This window comes from Vigna umbellata, chromosome 2 (genome assembly GCF_029865625.1).
Source record: "Vigna umbellata cultivar VRB3 chromosome 2, Vumbellata_1.0, whole genome shotgun sequence".
In the NCBI taxonomy this organism is placed as follows: domain Eukaryota; kingdom Viridiplantae; phylum Streptophyta; class Magnoliopsida; order Fabales; family Fabaceae; genus Vigna; species Vigna umbellata.
Window position 1 is genome coordinate 11,123,178 of NC_142166.1, and position 23,880 is coordinate 11,147,057.

At 30.9% G+C, this 23,880-nt stretch overlaps 2 protein-coding genes and 1 long non-coding RNA gene across 4 annotated transcripts; 1 reads left to right on the forward strand and 2 right to left on the reverse strand.

The window, feature by feature from the left end:
• The first annotated feature begins 3,087 nt into the window (after positions 1-3,087).
• On the forward strand, positions 3,088-9,723 carry LOC124835622 (PHD finger-containing protein 6-like). The gene is made up of 9 exons (XM_047310593.2): positions 3,088-3,371; positions 4,390-4,475; positions 4,576-4,880; positions 6,294-6,452; positions 6,674-6,832; positions 7,038-7,158; positions 8,209-8,442; positions 8,544-8,668; positions 9,235-9,723. Exons 1-9 carry the CDS (start codon positions 3,345-3,347, stop codon positions 9,456-9,458), a joined length of 1,440 nt encoding a protein of 479 aa, XP_047166549.1. The 5' UTR covers positions 3,088-3,344; the 3' UTR covers positions 9,459-9,723.
• Positions 9,724-10,334: 611 nt separating this feature from the next.
• LOC148203414 (uncharacterized) lies at positions 10,335-11,876 on the reverse strand. 2 transcript variants are annotated; one of them, XR_015784125.1, is made up of 2 exons: positions 10,752-11,876; positions 10,335-10,589 (listed from the first exon to the last, which is right to left on the reverse strand). It is a non-coding gene; the product is annotated as an uncharacterized LOC148203414 (long non-coding RNA). The 2 variants fall into 2 exon arrangements; XR_015784124.1 differs by having other exon boundaries at positions 10,730-11,876.
• Positions 11,877-13,054: 1,178 nt separating this feature from the next.
• Positions 13,055-17,449, reverse strand: LOC124835624 (Mitochondrial substrate carrier family protein). The gene is made up of 9 exons (XM_047310596.2): positions 17,289-17,449; positions 16,417-16,532; positions 16,226-16,283; positions 15,677-15,826; positions 15,165-15,375; positions 14,926-14,971; positions 13,891-14,011; positions 13,731-13,803; positions 13,055-13,541 (listed from the first exon to the last, which is right to left on the reverse strand). The coding sequence occupies exons 1-9, from the start codon at positions 17,356-17,358 to the stop codon at positions 13,313-13,315; spliced, it is 1,074 nt and encodes a 357-aa protein (XP_047166552.1). The 5' UTR covers positions 17,359-17,449; the 3' UTR covers positions 13,055-13,312.
• Positions 17,450-23,880: the final 6,431 nt, after the last annotated feature.

Genomic DNA, 23,880 nt, shown 5'->3' on the forward strand with positions numbered 1-23,880 from the left:
CTCAAAGTCACAACACAAGGGTCCTTAGAATACACTTTTAACAACTTAAAAGCAATCAAATAAGTTTTTGTGTATTAGAATGAGAGTCTCAAATCAATATATAAATATCTCACTCGAGGACTCCTCTAAAAATTTCTTGTTATCTATTTAACGCGTGATAATCGATTATCTACTTATGGTAATCAATTATGCATTTAATGAATGCACAACGACCAAAAATATGTCTAAAAACTCCAATGGCTAGTCGTGATAATCGATTACTGTAAATTATAATCGATTATGGATAATCGGTTATCATAGGTTGGTAATCGATTATTTCAGAGACAAAATGAATTTTTAGCAAACTTTAAAAACCTCTGTGATAATCGATTATCTTAAGTGCTAATAGATTATTGTAGAGTTTTTGTGACTACAAAATGAAATTTAAAGCAAACAATACAAGGAATCAACAACAAATACAACCTTATACAAAAATCTACTTATTAAAAAAGTTTTAACACACAACACAAGTTTTTAGGAAGATCTTCTTGCAACTTGAGCACTTGAGACTTAATTTGGACATCATTAAAACTTCTAACTTCAAGATTTTGCTAACACTTAATGGTTGTAACTTCCTCTCAATTGTTATAACCCCTTGAATCACGGCTTGTAGTTGCAATCGTTCAACCAACCGATCACAAAAAGACCAAAGCACTCTTGAATGTGCCTAAACACCATCCATCCCAAACCCCTTTGCCTATCATTATATGCTCAGGCTTGGGGGCCTATACTGTACGACCATCCAGTCAACTATGGATCAGACGGTCCATACGGTCATGAATACCACAAGAATGACCACAAAGACCATCCCCAAGACTAAACGGTCGTAACTACAGATTGAACGATTACCTTAAAGAAGTATTAGACTTGATAATGATTAACTTACAACAAAACATGATTAATACAAATTGATCCATGATTGGGTCGTTAGTAATCAGAATGCCAATCCAATGACATGTGGTCTGATAGTGACACGTGACAATATCAATATCATGTCACACTATCATTATCATGTGACACAAATCTTAGCATGACACGTGGCAAAAAAAAATATTTTTTCAAAATAAAATATTAAAAAATGAAAATTTAAAAAATTAAAAAATATTTAAAAAATTCAACAAAACATGAACCAATACATGACACTTTTTTAATGGTATTAGTTTGAAACTAGCAGGACAATGACTTAATTGAAACAATTTTACAAAAATAGAGACCTAATTAAAACAAAAATAAAATAAATTGAGATAGGTTTGAAAAATGTCACCGAAAACATGAACTCTCTTAATGATTAAATCACTATTAAATTATTTCTTTTATAAGAATAAATATGTTTTTGTCCTTAACTTTTAGTAAAAATTAAAAATAGTGCATTTTAAAATTTGGTCTAGTTTAATCTCCCATGTTTAAGAAAACACATATTTAATTTTTTTTAACTAAACTTGGTTAAGTTTAAGAAAAAATGAATGACTAAATTTGTTCAAATTTTAAAAAGAATTAATTTCAATTTTTACTGAAAATTAAAAGATTTAAGACATAGTTAATATATATATATATATTTGAATTTTAGATAAATATTTTTTATTCGTTATTTTATATTTGTTTAAACGTATATTTATCCATTATATATGTGTAAATTTCAGAATTTGATCCCATCAATAAAGGATTTATTTAATTCAATAATTTTAAAAAGAAAGCTATCTCTTAAACATAATTTAATGTCTAATATTTATTACTTGCACAACCTATTAATATGTTTTTTTATATATAGTGAATTTTAGAAAAATATTTTTATTTGTTATTTTATATTCTTTTAATCTCATATACCCATCATATCATAAATGCAATACTATCAATAAAAAAATTAATTTAATAATTTTAAAAAGGAACCTATCCCTTAAACATAATTTAGTGTCTAATATTTATTACTTGCACACACTATTAAATTATTTTGTTGATACATAGTGAATTTTGGATAAATGTTTTTTGTTTGATGTTTTATATTTTTTTTTAATTGGATACTTGTGCTCCTTCGGTTCTGTATTATTTACTCTTTCATCAATAAGTGTATATATATATATATATATATATATATATATATATATATATATATATATATATATATATATATATATATATATATATATATCATAAGTTTTTAGACTTTAATATGAAATTGAGTTTTTTTTTTATAAAATTTTGAAAATACCAAGAGATTTTAAATTTTTATTTTGTTTTATTTTCTATGCATATAAAATCAATAATAAATTTATCTAAAAGAATTATTAATGATATTCATTATTATTAAGGTTTGTTTACAATAATATAAACTAAGTTATAACTATTTATAAAGTAAGAGAAAAGAAATATTAAATAATTATTTAAAAGTGCAATGTAATTTAAATATTTGTTTAAAGAAATGAATATATTTTGTCTTAAATCATAAAATAAATACTCAAGTTTTTCTGAAATATTTATCAAAAGTTATAATAAAAATATAAATTTTAATATTTGTTTTTATTAATTCATTTAAAAAATATAATTTCAGAAGAGAATTTCAACATGTAATCATTTTCTAAAATGTATTTGTCTTAAAATATTAACCCTAAATAATTTTATCATGAAAAGTATAGAGATAAGTGAAGCTAAATATTTCTTATAGCAATCATTTTTCTCTTACAATATTCTTTTATAATTCTATTTAAAATGAATATAATTTGAAACGTCACTTACAATATTTTGATTTGTTTTACACATATTTGTTTTCTGTCAAATATAATAGGAAACGTCTCGTCACTGAAGAGTGAAAACTTAGAGGAAGTTTTGCACAATCTTACACTGACATTGTTTTGAGCTTGTTGCTGTAAGTAGAATTACACCATAACGTATTCTATACCTCAAATACAAACTAAGTGTTTTCTTCCATTTGTAGTAATGTTGTCGTCGGAGGAATTTCTTTCTTACATCCCTTTTTCCTATTATTTGCTTTGTACCTATTTAAGCAAGACATCATTTTTTGTGTTCTGTTTTCCATCATTCTCCAACATTTTTCAGTTACATGCATTCCTTTAAAAGAAATAGTATGAAACTTCTCAGGAGTCACCTCCATAGTTTTTTCTCTTCCATTTTAGTTCACACAAAATTTTCCAGAAAAACACTTTTTTATTTTTTTTTATACTTCTGCTTATGCTACCGGCATTCTCCAAACACTGTTTTAATCACATGCCTTTAAAAAAAAATTAAAGGTTGTTCGGACTCACCCTTTGTCGATTTGTCTTCCTTTTCAGTTCACACTTTTTCCAGAAGGAATGAAGTCACACAAAGAAGATGACAATGTAAACAAAAAGAATACAAGAGCTCATTCTGCTATAATTTTCTTGTTTTTTTTATTATTATTTCTTTATAGTTTTGTCTGTTTGTTTATTAATTAATTATTTTCATTGATTATATTTTTTATTGTTACTGTGCTGTTAATATCAGTGATGGGCTGTTGGGATTTGGTCATTTTTACATTAGTGTATTGTGTAATTTGTTTAAGGGTCAAAATTTCACATCACTTGTTACTTATTACTTCATTGATTTTGAACAGTGTTATTAATTCTTTCTTAAATAAATCACAAATGTGATAGCTTTTACATTTGAATCATTTATGGGTAGTGGGGATTTGCTGATTTTACAAACCAATACCAATTGTTTCACACTCATTTCTTTTCCTTTACAAAGTGATAATCAATCTTCGGTGTTTTGATAGAATGTTCAAGGTTGCTGCATTATCACACATAAACTTCACTAGCTGTAATTCTATACATTTTAATCTTTCTTATGTTTATATTTTCCACTTCACTTGAGAATTACAGTTTGTTTCTGGTTTTTCATGGATGTCAAATTTCCTCTAAAGAGAATTCGGTGTATTTTGATAGAATGTCTGTCTCAAACATAGTTCATCCAATTAGCATTTGCACTATCATACATCTTTACATGACCCTTAGAGTAAGAATTTTGTTTAGTTCAAATAATTGAAATACATGTTCAATACAGCAAAGAGAAATTCTTGTTTTGTTAGTATGTTGCATAATTTTTTAACATATCTTCAAGAACCAATTGTCTTTGTAGAAGTTGGACGTTTCAATTTACATATTTAACTTTTGTTTTTCTTCCTAGAATGCAAACTTTTTCTGAAACTGAAATGTATACAAGTCATTTTTTCTTTATTGGTTTTGCATGTTTGCAAGACATTCTACTCATTCTAGATTGGTTGGTTTGAATAATTGTATATATTTAAGACTTTGTTTCACTAATTTGGCTATTCTTTGTAATAGATATTTATATTTATGTGTTTGTTATTCTTTGCAGGCTGCATGTTGTGAGATATGTGGTGCTATTGGTTGGAAAGAAGTACTACTTACTTGTTCTAAATGCAAAGGAGGACATGAACATGCGTAATAATCTTCCACATACCATTCTCGTTTTTTGTCTATTTATATTCATTCTTTAAGTGCCTTTGATATCTTGTTTCATGTTATTTTCAAACTATTTCAGTTATTGCACGAAATTTCATACCTTAATAATTCCAGAATATTGGGTCTGTGAGGCTTGCGGATCCAAGTGTGTGTCAACTTCGCCACTTAAAGAGGATCAGGGTATTGGCTCAAGGGCTTCTAAAATGTATCAAAGAAACAAAACTGCAAAAGTGAAGTTACTTACAGAGGATGAAGTCATTAGACTCTCTTCTGGAGCAAGTCATCCTGTTTCATCTGCTAATGTACTTGGGAAACATCAAAGAAATGATGAAATACACAAGAAAACAATGACTAGTAAACATGCTTCTTGTTCGTTATCAAAAGGTGAGAATTTTTCTCCACCTTTGCTGTCATCTCCATTCTTGTATTTCCTCTTAACGTTTATCATACATGTTCTTATTCTCAAAAACAGAATTTAAGTGGAGGTTGAATTTGTCTTTGCTTTAATCTGTTTTGATGGAATTGAACCACTGTGCTTATGAACTTGCACTTATTTATGGAGTGGAAATAAGTTAGGCAATCCTTTAGAGATCTATGGCCTAACTGACCTATTTATTTGTATAATATAATTAAGCAGAACTAGTCTTTTAATTTAATAACCATGATTGTTTTTTAAAAAGAGTGTTATCATACATTTACTCTGTTTCATTTTCATTCCGTGTCATTGTATAGAAATTTACACAATTAGTCATATAGAACCATAGTGTAACTGGATCTAGGAAAAGTATTTAATGCCTTGGGTTTGCAAGTTTACCATAATGTTTTTTATTATTATGAGACAATGAATCTTGTAGGGGAAATGTATTCGTTATGTAAATAGTGATAGGAGTATATACAAATAATTACTATTCATGATTACAAATACCCTAATTCCTGAATTAGTATCCTCTTTTAGTTATACAAATTAATATAATTAAGGAGATAAAAGATTTGCTGATTGACATCCCCTCAATTAAGGTGGTTGGTTGATAAAAGAAAATTAATATAATTAAAATGGTTGTGTCATCAGTTAGACATTACTCCTACCACTAATGTACTCATGTAGTTATTGTAGTTAATAAAAGAGTAGGTTATAGTTGGCGGAGAGTGGGGTTGTACTCCGAGACATCAATGGCCTGGAAAACCCATATAAGTGACTCCATAATCCTTGTTACTAAAACACACAAAAATTGTCTTTATTTGAAGTTGTTATGATGGCCAAGCAACAGGGTCCCAATGAAATAAAGAAAACTGTGAAGAAGCATTACGAAAATGCAACAAACTAGGTTGAAGAAGTGCAAGCGAAAAGAAAAAGTCACGAATACGAGCAAGAACAAAAGTCACACACAAATTGGAACCACAAGTAAGAATGAAACCGCAAGCACAACCATAAAACCACAACACAAATGGGAACCAAAAATCACGACAGGAATAGGAACTGTGAGCACAAATAAAAATCGCAACTTGAACAAAACCATAAATCCCGGGCAGAGAACAGGTACTAGATAGAAACCACGAGCCTCACCATGAAAACGTGAAAGGAAGAATGAATCAAACCAAAGAAACAATAATGATCAGAACATTTATAGATAATTACTTGTCATCATTACAAATATCCTTTTGCCTGATTTGCGTAGCCTTTTAAGGTAAGGAATCTTTTATATACAACTGATATCAATTCATGATTTATCTGGTGTATTCTTTGGCAAACAAATTATTATAATTAAGGAGATGACATATTTTCTGAATCTCATGTAGGACCAACAAAGGAGTGTGTAGAAGAAAATCAACAGTCCCTTGGTAGAGTGATAGCTGATCATAATATTCAAGACTATTATTCTCTGAAGGAAGAGCTTGCAAACAAGGCACCTTTTGAAGCTTCATCAACAAGAAATTCTTCCCCTTTTGCTGATTTAGGTATTTTTATGATAAAATTAAATAGAAATGCTGTTAATGTTAATAACTTGACAGGATTGTATTAAACAAATTTCATACATTTAGTTAGATTTAATTTTCATCCACTGGCACACAGACGTGTGGAACCAGAGCGTGACTAGTTTAGAAAGAATGTTAAAATCATTTGATGTGCTAGTTTACCACATGTTTGTGATTTGTTATTGAGACTATGGATCTTGTAGGACCATCAAAGATATGTTTAGGAAAAAACCAGCGACCAATGGGTGGAGTGACACCTGCTAAAAAAGTTCAAATCCATGATCCTCAGAAAGAGAAGCCTACAAAAGCGGCACCTTTTGAAGCTTTACTCGCAAGAAAATCTTCCCCTATTGTCGGCTCAGGTAGGATACTTTTCTTGTCTGTCATATCTGATGTTTTTTTTTCAATTGTTTGTTGCATCTACTTCAGTATTTTCGTGCAAATGTGGGCATGTATGTTGCTGTGTATCATGGTATGTATTACTGCACCTTTTGGGTTTTTGAACCCATCATCTCGTATTTTATTCCATTTTATTTTGCTCTGTTTCTCTCTCTCTCTTTTCTATAGGTGGTATCCCTTGTGTTAATGATGACGGTAAACAGTTCACCATTAAAAAATATGACAAGAGTATTCAGCAAAGCTTAAACCTTGATTGTAAATTTTTACCGTGTTCAATTACTACTTGGAGGTACGTACCTCTCTCTTCACTTATCATGGATAACTATTTCCCTTAAATTGTTATTCCCCTTAGTGAGAATATGTTGAGAAATGCTAATGTGTTGGAAAATCCAAGTATGAGTCTAAGTCTTCATATTAAGTAGAGATGAAAAAGTTGAGTCACATATAAAGAATAAGACCCATAAATCCATTATCTTAAGATTTTGGGTTGGAAATATTGTTAATCCTTACGTGTGAGTTAGGCTCATGTCTCATTAGTGTTATGTTTCCCTAGTAATCCTTCTTCAAAAGATCTATCAATGGTATTAAAGATGTGATTAATCTATATGATCGATTTAGATTAGTCTCTATATCAGAAGTCTTCTTGACAGATAGTAAGGTAAGTGTGTCTCGTTATGATAAATATCACTACAAGTAAAAGGTATTTGTTGTTTGAAATACTTCTAAATGAGTAAAGATGAAAAAATTGAGTATCGTGTGAGAAAGAAGAAAGAAGACTCAAAAACCCATTATTTAAGATTTTGGATTAGAGGTGGTGTCAATCTCTTATGTGTGGGTTGGATTCGTATTTTATTGGTGTTGTGTCTAGATTGGATTCGTATTTTATTGGTGTTATGTCTTTAGTAAATCCTCCTTCAAAAGATCCATAAGAAGGAAAGTCTCTTCCTTTCAATCTTATATATTACTATTTACGAATTACAACATCTTCGAATCAGTTTCAGTTTCAGCAATGACTATGTACATGGGTGCATAGAAACTAAATAAATTTACATGTTTGTAGTGTGCTTTTGTTATTTTGTCTTCAATTTCGAATATTTATGTCTGCAAAAAATGTTTTGCCCCTTCCTTTTACAATGAACTCAATTCCATACGACAGATATTGGCATGTTGGGTAGTGAGCTTATAAATGTTAACAATTGGTAAACTATAGAAATCTGTGATTAAAGAGATTGTTATGGGTACCATGTGCAAGTCTCAATCATTTGAGGAAGTTATTGCAAGTATTATCTGAAGGTTACAGTTTTACTAATCTGAATTTAACATTTTCACCATTTTCTAGGGGTCAATTCCAAATTCTTCATACTGCTGCACCTACCAAGTTTTATGATGGGTTTGAAGCCCAACCACCATTCATTGTTAATGGGAAAGCATTTGCATTTTCGAGAGAAATGCCATCGGTTCTTCAATTGGAGTCCCGTCCTGCTTTGAAGGTCTTGATTGACATATTCCAAGATGATTCTCCTAAGCTTCAGGATATTGCACTGTACTTCTTTCCATCAGAACAAACTGAGAGGTTAACTTTTATTTGATTCTTTTTTTCTTTTTCTCTTTTGGTGTCAGTCGGACCAGTATTTATTGTTTAAGCTATTCTGTTTATACATGCTCTCAATGTAGGTCAAGAATGAACCTGAATAGTATATTGAAGCTTATGAAAGATGAAAAAACAATGCTGAGAAGTTATATTAATGGAGTGGAGTTGCTGATGTTTACCTCAAATCAACTTGGCATGGACTCAAGGGGTGCGTAAACTGTTTCATGCATTAGATCTGCTCTACTACTTTCTTAACACTCTAATCTACAATTCTTTTTCATGAATATTTGATATCAAAGATTAGGGAGAGAAGGTTCAAAATATTAAAATTTTCTTTTGAAACCTATCCTCTATTCAATGTTTGTCCAATTTGTCTACATGACTTAACCAACATTAAGGTTAAATATATTTTCTAGTTCCGAGATGAGGTGAGATTGAAATTCATTCATGTCTTAAACTTTCATAAAGTTTGATCTTTAAACTTGACATTAATGTATTTAGACTTGTTAATCAGATTGACATGTGAGCTAGAACTAGTCAAACAGTGTACAGCTCAAATGCCAGAAACATGTTTGATACGTTAAAAACAATTTAACACTTAAAAGGGTTATATCAATTCGTTTTTAATGTTTGGGACCAAAATGTATCAAAATTTAGGATAGGAATGAATTTCAATTTCGTCTCCAAAAATTTAGGGACTAAAAACATATTTAACCTAATATTTATTATTACATTTTGTCTTGGCAAAGATGTCATCAACTAGTGTGTGCACAGGTGCTATTGCTGCAATAAACGATGGACATTTCCTGTGGGGATTATTTCGCAAAAGGAAAATTGATAAAACTATTGAAAGAGTACCTAAATTGGAGCCACTTGATATGGACTTTGATATGTCTGGAGGGAAGGATGCGATGGGAAGAACTTGTCACCTTGGACTAGTTACACCCAAATTGGAGTTTGATAACAATCTGGGTGTTCCTCCAGGCTTTGAAGAATAACCAAAACGTCTTCATGAAACTTGCTGCGGAAGATCAGGGCCTAACAGCACATTATTTGAGACCTTCCAGATGGTGCAGTGAACAAACTTCACTAGTTGAAGTAAAATATCACTAGGTGTTACTATACTACAACATTTGTTTGCTCAGTTTCTGAACCCAGTTAAAAATATCTCCAGGTTTAGCTTGTGTGCGAATTTGAGAAGTTTGTTCTGAAAGATGCAAATTGTATTCACTCTATCTAAAAGATTGTTACAGTTCTATTCTACATCAGAATACATAAAGTAAGTTACACTGCAGTAGAGAGTGGTTTGGAGCAATTATAAACCAGTGGAACTTTCTACAACTATAACTAATCTAGAAAATAAAATAACAAAAACACCTGAAAAATAATTAAAACAAATTACAGAGAATGATACAGTTGTCTGGCAATGTAGAGAATGCAAGTTTTAAATTTGAGTTTGATGCTGTTCATTATTGGTAAAGAACTGAGTGATCAACATGGGATAAAAAAAATATTAGTTTGTCTTTCTAAGAAAATTGAAAGACAAATCTCTTCTCCAAATGAAGACAAGGATTTCTCCATGATAAAAGTGACAACTTGTGAATGTTCTACAAGCCGCTAACATTGGAGATCTTTCGTATTGAAGGGGAATCAGGCCTCAATTACAACTGAAGATATAAGACTGTACACGATATATAGTTTTTCAAGAGTTAATTACCATAAGGCATTGGTGTAGAATAATTTTACCCATTGAACAAGATATTATTCGTGCATAAACGAACTGTACAATCTAAGATTTGAAAAATATTTTTTATGCATAAACAATCGTAATTGTTCAATCCATAATAAACTTAGATTCGAAAGTATATTATGCATTGCACAATACAATCAAAAAGAACTTATTAACTCAGATTACAAGATTCAAAACCACTTCTAAATTCTACAAGCCAAAAATTTTACGGATCAGACAATGAGGTATGACGCACATCAGACAATCAAAAGAAAAAAAACAAATTGTGAACACCTTAACCTTTCACAATAATACCTCACCGACGGTAATGGGTAATAACAACAGATAGATATCAGAGGTGGTGGGAGTGAAATCAAGCAATCTAACGGGTCAAAGAGAGCTGCAGTGAGGATGAGACAGAATAAAGTTATATATAAATTTATTTAAGGTGATTTTCATCTTTCAATAAGCACACCGATAAAGATGCAAGAAAAAATCATATGGGTTTTGAAAAAGCAATTGCCTATCCAAATTAAGTACCTAATCTTTGACTGAAGCTTACCCCATCAAATTTCACCTCTTACCCCATCAAAAGCTTCAAATGTTTTCCGTAAAAGGAGGGCTGATTGATTTCTGGAAAAAAAGAATTCTAAAATTGTTTATTGTATTCTGGAAAATAAATTAAAAAAGTGATAAGATTTAGGAAGAAAATGATAGAGTGCAGGAAATAATTGTCCTAATATTTTTTAGGTTTAAACTGGTCCTCATGTTTGTTAGTAAATCTTAAGTGGGTCATCGCTTTTTAAACTGTCAAAAAATTAGGTTCATATATTTGTAAAATTGAGCAAATTTTATCTCTTCCGTTAAGTTTTGATAAACAACTTTAAGAGATGTTAAGTTGTCCTTTTTCTAAAATGGCGTGACATTTGCCTATTAAATTGAATGGATTATTTGTTAATTCCACGTCAGAAATTTCCATTCACAAAAAAAAAAATTCTCCCACCAATTAACTTCGTCTTCTCCATAGAAACCCTAGCCGTTAGCTATGCCCTCCACCATCCTCGCCCAAACCACCACCGTGCTACATAATCATCAACACCATTAAGCCACAACCTTCCACTGTCAACCTTGTCGGATCCACCATCTTCTTTTGACCCAACCAGAAAAAAAGATTACCTTTTTTCTTGCACCTTCTTCCATTGTGTATTCAATCATTCCATATTAAGTTCAAGAATATAAATACTTTCACCAGGATGAAGAATTCGTAAAATCCAGAGTAATCCACATCCAAACAATAAGATGTGATATGTTTGTTGGCTATATTATGCACAGTCGAAACCTCTCTTCCACCTTCGTTAAACGAAATCACAATGGGCGTGTTCAACCTCGCTTCATCTTCACCCAACGACCCGAACAATAACAGAAGCAAAATAAACTCCATTAGCGACTTTCAACGAGGGAAAAGAGGGTTCCTTGTTTGCAGCACAATTTGGGTTGGGAAAAAGGTGCATTTACAGTGCTGATTTGGGGTCATGGAAATTGAGACGGTGCTTGGACTGTGGAGTCTTCATCTGGGTGGGGTAGTTTTGTTTGGAAGAAGGGGTTGGAGCCATAGTGAAAAATTTGATTGTGAGAAATAAAGATTGAACTGAGAAGAAAGAATTGAGAAGAAGAAGGAATTGGCGCCGGAGACAGAGAAAAAGCCGGAGACAAATAATGATAAAACACATAACCCATTAATTTAATACATAATATCACGCCATTTTAAAAAAAAAATACAGCTCACGCCGTTCACCGTTTGTAAAAACTTAACAGAGGGGACAAAATTGACTCAATTTTACAAGTATATGGACGCAATTTTGACAGTTTATCACCAACAAATATGAGGACCAAAAGAGGGTTTAAACCTATTTTTTAATGTAAAATATTTCTAATATATATTTGGCAATTGCTTCCTGCACCCCATCAATGAAATACCACAATCGACCTTTTAACCTTTTTTTTACTTGTACCCTAATTTTTTTTTTCACGGCACCTTCATACCTGGTTGTGCAGCTTCGGTGGCATCTTGTTCCAAGCCTCAGTTAGTTGTGTTTTCTACACCGATAAGAGTCCATTGGAAAATGATTTCAAATGAATAGGAGAAAACGCATCCTCCAGAAAACAAAATCCGAAAATGAGTTCAGGAAAATATTTTCCAGAATATTATCTCAGTTTGAGATGCATTCCAAATTAATTGTTTGAAACTTTGCAAACAAATACAGATGGAATTTTGGACTTTGCGAACACTTACACTTACAAATGGAATTTGAGACTTTGCAAACACTCACAGATGGAATTTGTGGACTCTTTTGATTGTTGGAATGGTAAAAAATGAAAACAAACATTCTCTTACTTTCACTCTTCCGGGCAGCAAATTCCGAAATTAATAAATTTCACCTTTCCTGGAAGTAAATTAATTTCTGTTTCCGAAACTAGTTTGCTTTGCGAAACATAGAAAATCTATTTCGGAATAGTATATTATGCATCCGGAAACAATGGAAACCAATTTCCACTTCCCACTCCAATTCCTGATCATATTTTGCGGAAGTTTAGATTTCCGCATGCACGTAGGATAGAACTTCAAATAAAACAAACAAGGGTAGAAATAGATTTAAACAAAATGATGGGGTGTAGAAAGAAACTGCCTACATATTTAGTAGCTACCCACGACAACATACCCAGTAAAAATACAATGACTTTAAGATTACCCATGTTTTAAAGATATTTACTATGTAAAAAAGATTTGAACAAAATAAAAAAGATTTTTTTTTCAAATTATAAAACTAAAATCATTTATAGTTGAAAAAACAAACTTACTCCAAATTCAAAAGACAACATATTCAACTTTCTACTTGTTTCAGCCGGTTCTCACTGGTGGAATAGACGAACCAGATTGAACTGGCACAAATTGGCCACCACAAATTTGAACAAGTTTACGATTTCATTTTGAATGTGATTTCTTTGCAATTGCGTATGTTCACAATAATGGGGATCTAATTATGACTTAATTTTGATATACAACCTCCTCCCCTCTTCGTAAAAATCTGGATGGGAAGTAAAGCGTGATTCGATGAGAATCTTCTAAGCAACTTCCTGCAGTGATTTCTTGTCTACTGATAATCTGCTAACATCTCGCAAGTTATCATTGGGCACTCTTTCATTAAAATGATCTCTGAGAAATTCCACAGCCATGAATGTAAGTGCTGAAGCCGGAATGTACCACGCAATCCTGGGGATACCACCCCTAAAGATTCCCTTCATGCCTTCTGCGGCCCATATACTGCAAATTGCATCCAACCAACCAGTATACCTAAGACAATGTTCGAAAGCAAAATTATCATAAAGTTAGCTTAAATAATTAAAAATATTACAACTCAGCTCACTCGACTGACAAAACCCTGTTTGTGACTATCAATAAAAAAATATAACCAGTATTCTGGTGGCAGGCACACAATGCGCATACCATAACATGTCTAATATTTACTAAAGGAAATGATACCTCAAAGTTGTACCCTGCACTTGCAGTCTTGTTTTCACAACGTCCAAAGGAGTAGTAAGATATGCGCTGAGACCTGTTGAATTATACTGAACATACTGAGTTTTATGGAAGACAAAGAACACTGCAGCACTTAACATTTAAAGCAGAGCACTGCACATACCACCCGCTAATCCTCCTAAAACCAGTCCCTCGAATGAATGGTTAACACGCAAATTTGGGCTATATATCCCTCTTTGCTCTACATATTCTTTAACGTCTTTCAAACCTTCATAGAACATGACCTATACAATGAAAACAGCAATTTCATATAACAGACAAGATATGATGGTTGTGAGTAGTGAGTCTATTTACTGAAATCAGGACGGAGCTGATCACCAACAGGTCATTCATATTTAAGTGTCATTCCAATTGCCAGTGAAAATGCAAACAATCTTTCAACCATCCATTGACGAGGATACAGTTGAAAATAGCAGATTAGGATAAATAATATTCTCAGTATCTCTCCATAGTAATTAGGAAAAAATATCTTCAAAATCTTCCCATTTATTTCAGCATATTCTTATTTCATTTTTTAAAGGTTTTGGTTATTACAAATAGAGAATGATGAGAATGTAATTTGTGTTATTGATACCAATAAAATAATTCTTTAATTTTCAATTCATTTTTTTGTTACTTCTTTTAGATTCCAAGTAAACAGGAAGAAAAATGTGTATTTAGTTCCAGATATTGCTGCAAAAGATCTCCCTGGTTTTTCAAGTACAATATCTTAGAGATTTACATAACATAATTGTTAATTTTATAACTGAAATAACTACCAGGTGTGGCAGTTGAACTAATAAATCAGATCCAAAAAAGGAAAGTGTATCAACATAAAAGGTTTTGATATGGATAAGAAAAGACAGCCTTCCCTGTTCAGCTCTATGAATAACATAGTTGATATTAGAATATACAACATGTGTTCAATATGTCAACTCTTTATGTTCAATAAAACAAGTGTCCTTCCTTAAATTTATGATTTTATAGCCCATTCGATGTGTAACCAAAAGTACACAAAAAGAAGATGCCTTGATCAAATAAGAAAGGCCTTTCATAAAAAATAATAGAGACTAAATAAAATATTTTCATATAACCCAAAAAATATAGCAAATTATAGAAAGAGCATAAGCAGTGAAATTGTGTGGGTTACATATAATACCATTAGGCCAGCAAACGGAACATCCCTTGCCAGAGTAGATAAATATCTACAGAAACAAGAAATATAAGGAATCAAAATCATGAATGAAATTATGGGACCCAAAAAAAAATGTGCTTAGAATTAATTTAAAAATTGACTCGTTATAAGATATAGATTCATTCACCGCTTGCATTTTAAAAATGTGACATTTAAACAATACCATAGTGTCAAAAGAAAACTAGTATTTTTTTAGTGTATACCCTGCATATAAACCTTTTAAGCCCTGTGTTTTCCATATTGAGAAGCCTGCATGGATCATCCCTGTATAATAACTATATATCTGTGCGCCAGGCTTAATTGCGTTGCCATTTTTCACAGCAACCGAACTCCAAGACGTAACTGTGCCTTGAACCTGCATCCGTTGTTTTATCACTTCACATGGAACATACACAAAGGAACCTAGAGTGTCTCCTGAAAATAGAGAGAAAAACAAGGAAAATTTGATCCCACTGAAATGGTTACAGGTCTCATACTCACAAAACCTTCAAATTTGGCACAAGAATAAAATATAACACCAGGATGATAATAACGGTAGTGCATCTAAAGTTACTTTTTCAAAAAAGGGTAACTCAAAAATGATCTTCCTTAGAAGTTAATCGGGGGAGCATCCAGTTTTATAAAGAATAACAATATGTATAACTTCTCAAAATCAGATTACTAAAAGATACAAAAGTATTACTAATTTACTATTACATGGCTCAAATCTGCTTACCAACAGCTCCAGCAATGAAATTGGCCCAGTGGCCCCTAAGACTAGGATGTGAATCCTCAATCCACTTTTTTGTGGACTCTATGACACCAAAATATGTTGCACCAGTCGCAAGAGATCCAGTAATACCAGGTATTGCACCCCTGTAAAAGCCTACAGAATTTTAATTAATCACAAGGGGCAAATTTCTAAGTTCATAGTCCAAAGTATATGTTACTAGATTCAAGAATAAGTTTACACCACCAACAACAAAGTCTTATACCACTAGGTGAGAAAGACTACTTAGATCACAAGTAAACTTAAATAGAGAAAAATTAAGAGTTGAAGTCATTGCTCATCTATCAAAATGCCTGTTTGATTTCCATCATTTGGCAGCCAAATAGGCTTTCAAGTCAATAGCACTCTCTTAAAAGTTTTGATTAAGTTCTGAAAGCAAAAAAGTTAACTCAAACACGCATGAAATGCCATTAAACATAAGGAAAATTCATCATTAAAAGGCATAAAAACTATCCATGGCAGGAATAAAAATATTAAATGATCAAAATAGCATACCTTTTAGTCCATCAACCTGCCAGACATATCGCACCATCTGCAATATGTTTTTCTGGTTCTATCGGCGGAATGATGTTCCAAAGAAGGAGAAAAACTTTAGATGATGGAGCTATATATGAACAGCAGCTCATTCATAACTTTTTAAACATGTCGACAATACTGTCTAATTCATCTATAGGCTGCCATCATACCTGAAGTCCATTTAGAATAGCTTGACTTTGTAGTCGGGTTTTAATGGTATCCACTGGATGCATCATTCCTTCTCCAAAGGCACCAGCAACAGCTCCCCACACAAACTCTCTCCATACTTCAACAATATCATAAGGTTAGAAAAGTAGCTCTAAAATATTTAAAACAGAATAAACGATTCCACACACAGATTATTCTCCAGCCACAGTTAAACTCTGTTGGGGAGATATGAATGAGAAAATGAAAAGGGGGATTAAATGATAAAAAATGTCTAATGCAACAAAATCAGATGTGGGTCCCAAGCCAAGGCTCAGTTTGCTCTTAAGGTTGTGCCTCTGCCAACCAAAACTCACATAATTATGTAACACAGTCGAATTGCACAGTCTAGAAATATCATATTAGTGTGAATTTTAAAATCTGCATTCATTAGTTTTGACCTAATGTAATCGTGTCAATCATTCTATTAACTATTTAAAAGCAAGATTATGTGCTATAATATTGGAACTCACACAAAAAACTTTCACTTGAATAACTTAATCTCAAATCCGCATGAAGTAAACCAAAAACCTTAGGTTAAAACCAAGAAGCCACGACTCCAAACTCAAACAAACATATTCAACAAATTTATATTACATTTGTGAGATTGGGAGAAAATCAAACACATTCATGAACTTTCGGTTCATTTCATAACATTACATCACTTTGATTAAATTGCAAAGAACATTTCTTCAGCATCAAAGAAGTAGGAATTTATCCTAATCCTAAGGGAAACTTGTACCATCCGTTTTCAAAACAACTAGTTGATTCCTTTCATTTATTAAACTTAAACCTATCATGCATACGAATACGGATATGGATAGAATCAACTGCTTACAAAAGAAATGGTCATTCGAAACCTTCTTCGAAGCTTGTGCTTCGTTGGAAGTGATCCTCTGAACCGCCATAGACAAGTAACTTTCTTCTCTAGGGTTTTTAAAGGGTTTTAGTCAAGAGAACATGTTCAGAAATGCTCAAAGTGAAAAAGTAAAGTTAACAAAAATGAGAGAAGTTTCACAAATATACACTTACAAATTAAGTAATAGCCTCTTATATTTAAATAAAAGATTTCATAATTTAAACTAATTTATTTTCTTAGAAAAAATAAATTAGCAACTATGCTTTACATGTATTTTAAAATAGCAGTACTATAATTTATTATTTATTATGCTTAACAAAACAGACTCTATATGCCTTTATTATCTCTCTTTTTAGGATGATGGTAACAATTTATTAAATTTGAATTCTCTGATGAATTTTTTATGTATATATGCTGAATTTTTAAAATATATCCAGAAACTTTAATGCTTTAAGATAATTGTAATTGTAATTTATTAATATATTCATTTTAACAATAAGTGGATATAAATTAAAAAATTCTTATATAAATTAGGAAATCAGTTTATCAAAATGAACAACTTTGGAGTTTCTCTGTGTGAAATAAAAAATTTGCGCAATCCTTGTGAACCTTTGAATTATTAAAAATATATTATAAATGAAGCATTTGTTATATTTACACTGTGAATAAATCCTTTAAAACTGATTGATATTTTGAATGTAAACCAACCAATAAAATCCAGCTGTCAATGTATGTGAAGAATATTTTGATATTTCATAGGTTGGGTATCCAAATTTCTATTCGTGCATTTTTATTGCCAGATATCTCATATATTTTAATTTTTTATAGTTTTAATATTTGCAAGACATTAAATATATTATTTTATTATCATTAACAAAATAAAAAATAAATAATTTTTAAATATTTGTAATTGAGATTTAAGGTTTAGGATTTTAGTGAATATTTCAAACTATACTTAATCTTAACCAAGAGTTGATGTTTGTTGAAATAATATTTAAAATAATATTTGGATTGTTTTAGTCATAAATGATTGATGTCTATTTGTACCTCAGTCTACAAATTATTAATTATAATTTTTAGTTTTATAGTAATAATTATACTTTGATTATTAAGTATAACTTTTGATTTAGTAGTAATTGATAAACCCAATAGATATTGTCCAAAAATTTAGTTTTGTGAGAAAATATGTGAGCAAGCTTGGGAAGAAGCATCAACCGATGGATCAAATTTTGAGATGTAGGAAAGAGTTTAGAACATTAAAATTATTTTTAATGTGATATAATGTTTGTTGTATGGTTGTGTCAATTGTTTTATGGTGTAGGTTATATATGTCAAATCATAATTGAATTATTGCACTTAGGTTGTTATATTTTTTTATGTAAAAATAGGTGTAATTTCTCCGTATAACTTTTAATTTAGTGGTAAACGTTTAATCTAACAATTGGTATCAAAGTTAAAGTTACGAGTTTGATTTTCAGTGAAACATTTGTTCATAGGAAGGTTGTTGTTCTTAAAATTGAAGATGATCCATATCATGTTACACTTACACAATTAGCGAGTTTATAGTGAATTGGAATTAAAGTAAGAGAAAACATCTCTCAAAAAAGTAATTTCATATATTTTTAAAAAGTGATATATGAGAGGGGTTTGGACTTCTTTATATAAGAATATGAAGAAACACCCAACAAGTGTTTATAACAACTAGAATCCCAAAGCATAAAGACTAGTTTAGCTAAATATTTTCCTAACTAATCTTATATCTAGCACTAGGTTAACTCCTAATCAACTTAACTTATGCATGTGGGTGGTTCTCAAATTAGGAAAAACAAATGGTAGTTCTTATATTTATGAAAAAGCTCATAATTAAACTTTTAAGAAACACATGTGGTGCATGAAAAATGGAAAAACCATGTGAATTAGTTATTATACTTTGAAATGGTTGGAAACTTCTAGTGTCTCTTTTCCAATGCTTAAATCATCCAAGATGTGTTCCTAGGTGTCTATTGGGTTGCGAACTATTATATAAGAATAGATGAATATTTTATGAGTTAATAGTTTTACAAAATTTGAAGGTTTTTTTATTTATCATTCTAATTCTTTTAACTTGAATCTTCCTTTGAACCTTTTATTGATTTTTGCTTCTTTGTTTTTATTTGTTTTGCTTATTGTATTTATCTTTGTTCTTCTTCCATGTCCTTAACAAATTCTCTGTGTCCTTATTTAAGTCGAGTTTGTTCATAAGAAGAAAATTGTTGGATAACTTAGGATTTATTCATAAACATTTATATGAGCAAGTTCATACAATGTTTGGGTTGACTAAACTTTGATTTTTGAATTTCAAAAGAAAAAAGTTTCAATTCAAGGTGGAGTTTTGTAGATCTTGGTGTACATTTTTTTTAAGTGTGTATTTGGTGGTTGGTGATGTTGTCCTTGAAGGTTGTTTGATATTTAGTAGATGTGTATAATATCAACTATTTGATAACTTTAAACTTATCTTATTTGCTTAATGATTTTGGTAACCCAAAGCACATTATCAGTTAAAATAATAATCTTTGAATATATTTTTTTTGTCAGAGTTAGTTAAATGTTCCTTGGATATTTCTAACTACTTTAAAAGAATTATATGATTTAAAACTTATAAGGTTGAGACATGTGTGCATGCGAAACATGTTGATATTCTACGTAAGATAATTAAATGGTTACACATGGCGAATTTTCCATGTATAAGGTTTTAAATATTACCATTGTGACTAATGTGTCAATATTCTATTGTATCAAAATTATGATAGTAGTTAGTCCTCTTTTAATTCATAAGAATCTTTGGCACACTTAACGTTTTGTATTTCAAAGTTCTTTTAGTTATGAACATCCTTTGCTTCATGTGATAACACCATTTTAAACATATAATACTATAAACTAGCTCCATTGCATTAAAGTCTTCATAGAGATTCACAAATCAATAGTTTGATGACTTATTGAGATAATCTAAAAAATTCAAATTGAATTAGTGTTTTATCATAAAGCTTCACGTTAAGCTTTTCAACTTTTATTGTATAAACTTCAATATGAATACCATTTTAGAGTTGTATAAGTGAAGACAATTTGATGACTTTACTAAGTCTGAGTTCCTTAAAAGGACAGTCTTTAATGAGCCCTAACCCCTACCAATGACGAAGGCACATGATTAAGGAAAATAAGATGATTAAAAGAGAAGTTTATTCACCTTTTTTTTTATTTGGTTTCATTTTATTGTCTTAGAATAAATTTTAAATTCATGATTATTTTCTTGTTTTTATAGGAGTTAAGAGAGGTTATCTTTGACCTTTTAGAAGTGGGAAAACGTGCATCTTGCTCTCAAAGGCAAAAGAGTTGCTCATAGGTTGTCCTAGCTTCTAGAAACATGTATTTGTAATTATTGAGAGGTCCTCATTGCTTCCAAAGGCAAGGAAGATGTCCATAGGTTGCCTAGTTTCTAAATACATGTTTATTATATTTGTTTAAAGATCCCTACCCATGACTATTTAATGGAACCTCTAAGCCACGTGTAAAAGGTTGATTAACATTAAATTTGAGACACCTTAATATGCTTTTGAGCTTTGTTCTTGTAAAAGTGTTTTAGTGTTGGTCTTATATATCTTGAACCTAGGTTCAAGTGGTGACAACCACCACTCATCTCAGGTGACCTAATACCTTAAGTGACGTGCCTTTCTCTCTTCCCTATTCCCCTTCTATTATCTTCATCTTTTGTTTCATTTTTCAGCTTATGTCTTATGTTTTATTTACATGCTTTCGTTATTTATATTGTATTTCTTGTGTAGTTTTTATTTGTTTCACTTAATTGAACATTTTTCTTTTCTCTCTTTCAAGACCACTCAAAGCGCACATTCACATCTAGGTAACCTTTTGGTTATTTTAATTTCTAGTGAGAATATACTCAAAATTTTCTTGAGAAACATTAACACAAACATCTTGTACTCATTCAAAATATAAGATGAACTTGCAACAATCTTATATTTTTGTTGTTTTTCTCTCTCGTATGCTTGAAACATAAATATTTGTTCATAAAAGTTATAAATTATTAGTTATGACCAAAATCAAGAATTGTATAGCCTCTTTATTTAGGAAAATGAGAATATTTTAAACTAGAGAATTGATATAAGATATTAGATCATATCAATTGGGTTTAACAAGACCAAAACATCATTTAATTCTTATACTTGAGCAATTATTGCCTTTTAATTCCTATAATTTTAATATATATTTTATTATTTTTTATAAATTACTTTTGATCCATTTTGACTGCTGTCAATTTAGAGTATAAAAAGCTTTTCATAAAATCAGAGTATAGAGACTTAAAAATAATTAAAACTGTAAGTAAAAAGAGAAGAAGACTAAAATGAGAGACTATATAATATTATAAAAAAGTAAATGAATAATTAAACCTTATTAGAAAAAAAAGTGTTTAGTCATATTATTAATTATAAAAAAATTAGGGGTGTAAGGTTATACATAATTACATAATATTATATTGTCATGAGATTCATTGAGTTATCGAGCTACATTGACTTTTGATTTATATATCTAATTAAAGTTTGATTGGATTATATTTTTATGAGATTTATTATGTTATTGCTTTAAGTTCACTTTTATTTTATGTGTCAATTAAAGTTTAACTGGGTTATAGGTTTACGAGTATCAATAAATTCATTCCATTTACATAATAATATATAATAAAAATATTATTTATTTAATCATTTTAATGTAAAAGAAAACAATTTTATCATATTATAAGTAAAAATTTCATGATTTGTCGGGATCGCATTTAATGAGTTATGGACGTTGGTTTGTAAAACCAAAATTGAACTATGTTTCTATTTTTTCTGTTTTTGTAGTAATTGCAATTATGGTTGTTTTGCTGTCTTGTTTCTGTTAAATTTTGTGTTGTATAAATACTGTTGTGGTCTTGTAAATGTTAAGAGATACACATTTAATTCACTGCATTTCCTTCATATTTGTTAGTGTGAAAAGTCTGTTCTTTCTCTATTCTTCTTAGAGTATACGACATAGAAGTCGACTTTAAACCTAATTCAACTTCGTATAAATTATAAATTAGTCTTATCCGATAGCGCCTCAATCTCGTATAAATTATAAATTAGCCTTATCCGATAGCGTCTGACAACGGATGAAAACAAAAATGTCCACTTACAACTCACTAGCATAGGCTCTAACCATGACTCTGATACCATATTAGAAAGTGAGCTTTTTAAGCCTAACTCATCCCCACAAAACCAGCTTGTAAGGTGAGATTTAAATTGGTTTTATCTCTAGTAAATTTGAGACTTCCAACAGAATACACCAATGTATTGTTACATTGAATTTCTTCATGGTATCTAGAGCTAGGTCCATCCTGTGAGAAAAGTGAAAGTCTCTGATCTTGTTGTCAGCTGTGTACTGGCCTTTGTGTACAGTCTTAGAAATACCGAAGAAGTGTTGAAGGTATCAAGATTGTTGGAGTTTTTGAATTTACAGATTCAAGATGGCTGCGAATGGAAGCATTATTCAAGGTGCACACCCAGTGTTTGATGGAAAGGGATTTAATGATTTGAAGATAAAGATGTTTGTTGTTTTTGGGTTTCAAGATGTAGCGGATGTGGTAATGGGTGGGATTGAAGACCTAGATGTAAAGCTACTGAAGAAGTCAAGAAACATTACATGAATCTTCAAAAGTTAGACAACAGGGCTATAATTAAATATTTCTCATATACAGATGTGTTGGATCAAAGATATTCAATAAAATCTACAGAGCTGCAACAGCAAAAGTGCTGGGAAATTTTGTAGAAAACATATGGAGAAGGAGACAAGAACAAAAAGGTCAAGTTGGAGACCTTGAGGAGACAATTTGAGTGTTTCAGCATGGACGAAAAAGAAACAATTGTTGATTACTTTGATAAAATTCAGGAGTACGTGAATGCAATGAGGGTCTGCATGGACACAATCTCTGATAAACAAGTAGTTGATAAAATTCTGAGAACATTGCCACAGAGGTTTGATCATGTGGTAGTCGTAATTGAAGAAACGAAAGATGTGGAGGAGATTGAGTTAGAAGCTTTACGACATTCTTTTTGAGGCGCATGATTATAGGATGAATGAGAGAAGGCAATGAACAAGCTTTCCGAGCTAGAGTGGTGAAAAAGGGAAAAAGCAGCAATCGAAAGGGAAAGAACAGAAAGTGTACAGGCTGAAGAAGGCTTTATATGGCCTTAAGCAAGCACCAAGAGTTTGGAATAAGCGCATTGATGGGTTTCTCGACAAAATTGGCTTTGTCAGATGTATGTCCGAGCATGGACTTTATGTTAAAATTTGTGAGAACAGCAACAGAGTTGAGAATATTATCATTTTCTTGTATGTAGATGATCTTCTAATCATGGGCAGTTGTGAAAGTCTAATAGCTGATTGCAAGTGTGAACTTATGCAGGAGTTTGAAACAAGTGATTTGGGAAGTCTGAGCTATTTCTTGGGAATTGAATTCAAGAGAACTTCACATGGGATGGCAATGATCAGACCAAGTATG

Excerpts from the sequence above, each read along its gene's own strand:
- LOC124835624 (XM_047310596.2), bottom strand. The coding sequence starts at position 17,358 with ATGGCGGTTCAGAGGATCACTTCCAACGAAGCACAAGCTTCGAAGAAG. Across the intron at positions 15,827-16,225 it reads GCAGGTTGATGGACTAAAAG|GCTTTTACAGGGGTGCAATA; the intron begins GTATGCTATTTT and ends AAAATTCTGTAG. Across the intron at positions 13,542-13,730 it reads GTGCAGGGTACAACTTTGAG|GTATACTGGTTGGTTGGATG; the intron begins GTATCATTTCCT and ends ACATTGTCTTAG.
- LOC124835622 (XM_047310593.2), top strand. The coding sequence starts at position 3,345 with ATGAAGTCACACAAAGAAGATGACAAT. Across the intron at positions 3,372-4,389 it reads CACACAAAGAAGATGACAAT|GCTGCATGTTGTGAGATATG; the intron begins GTAAACAAAAAG and ends TATTCTTTGCAG. Across the intron at positions 6,833-7,037 it reads TTCCCCTATTGTCGGCTCAG|GTGGTATCCCTTGTGTTAAT; the intron begins GTAGGATACTTT and ends TCTTTTCTATAG.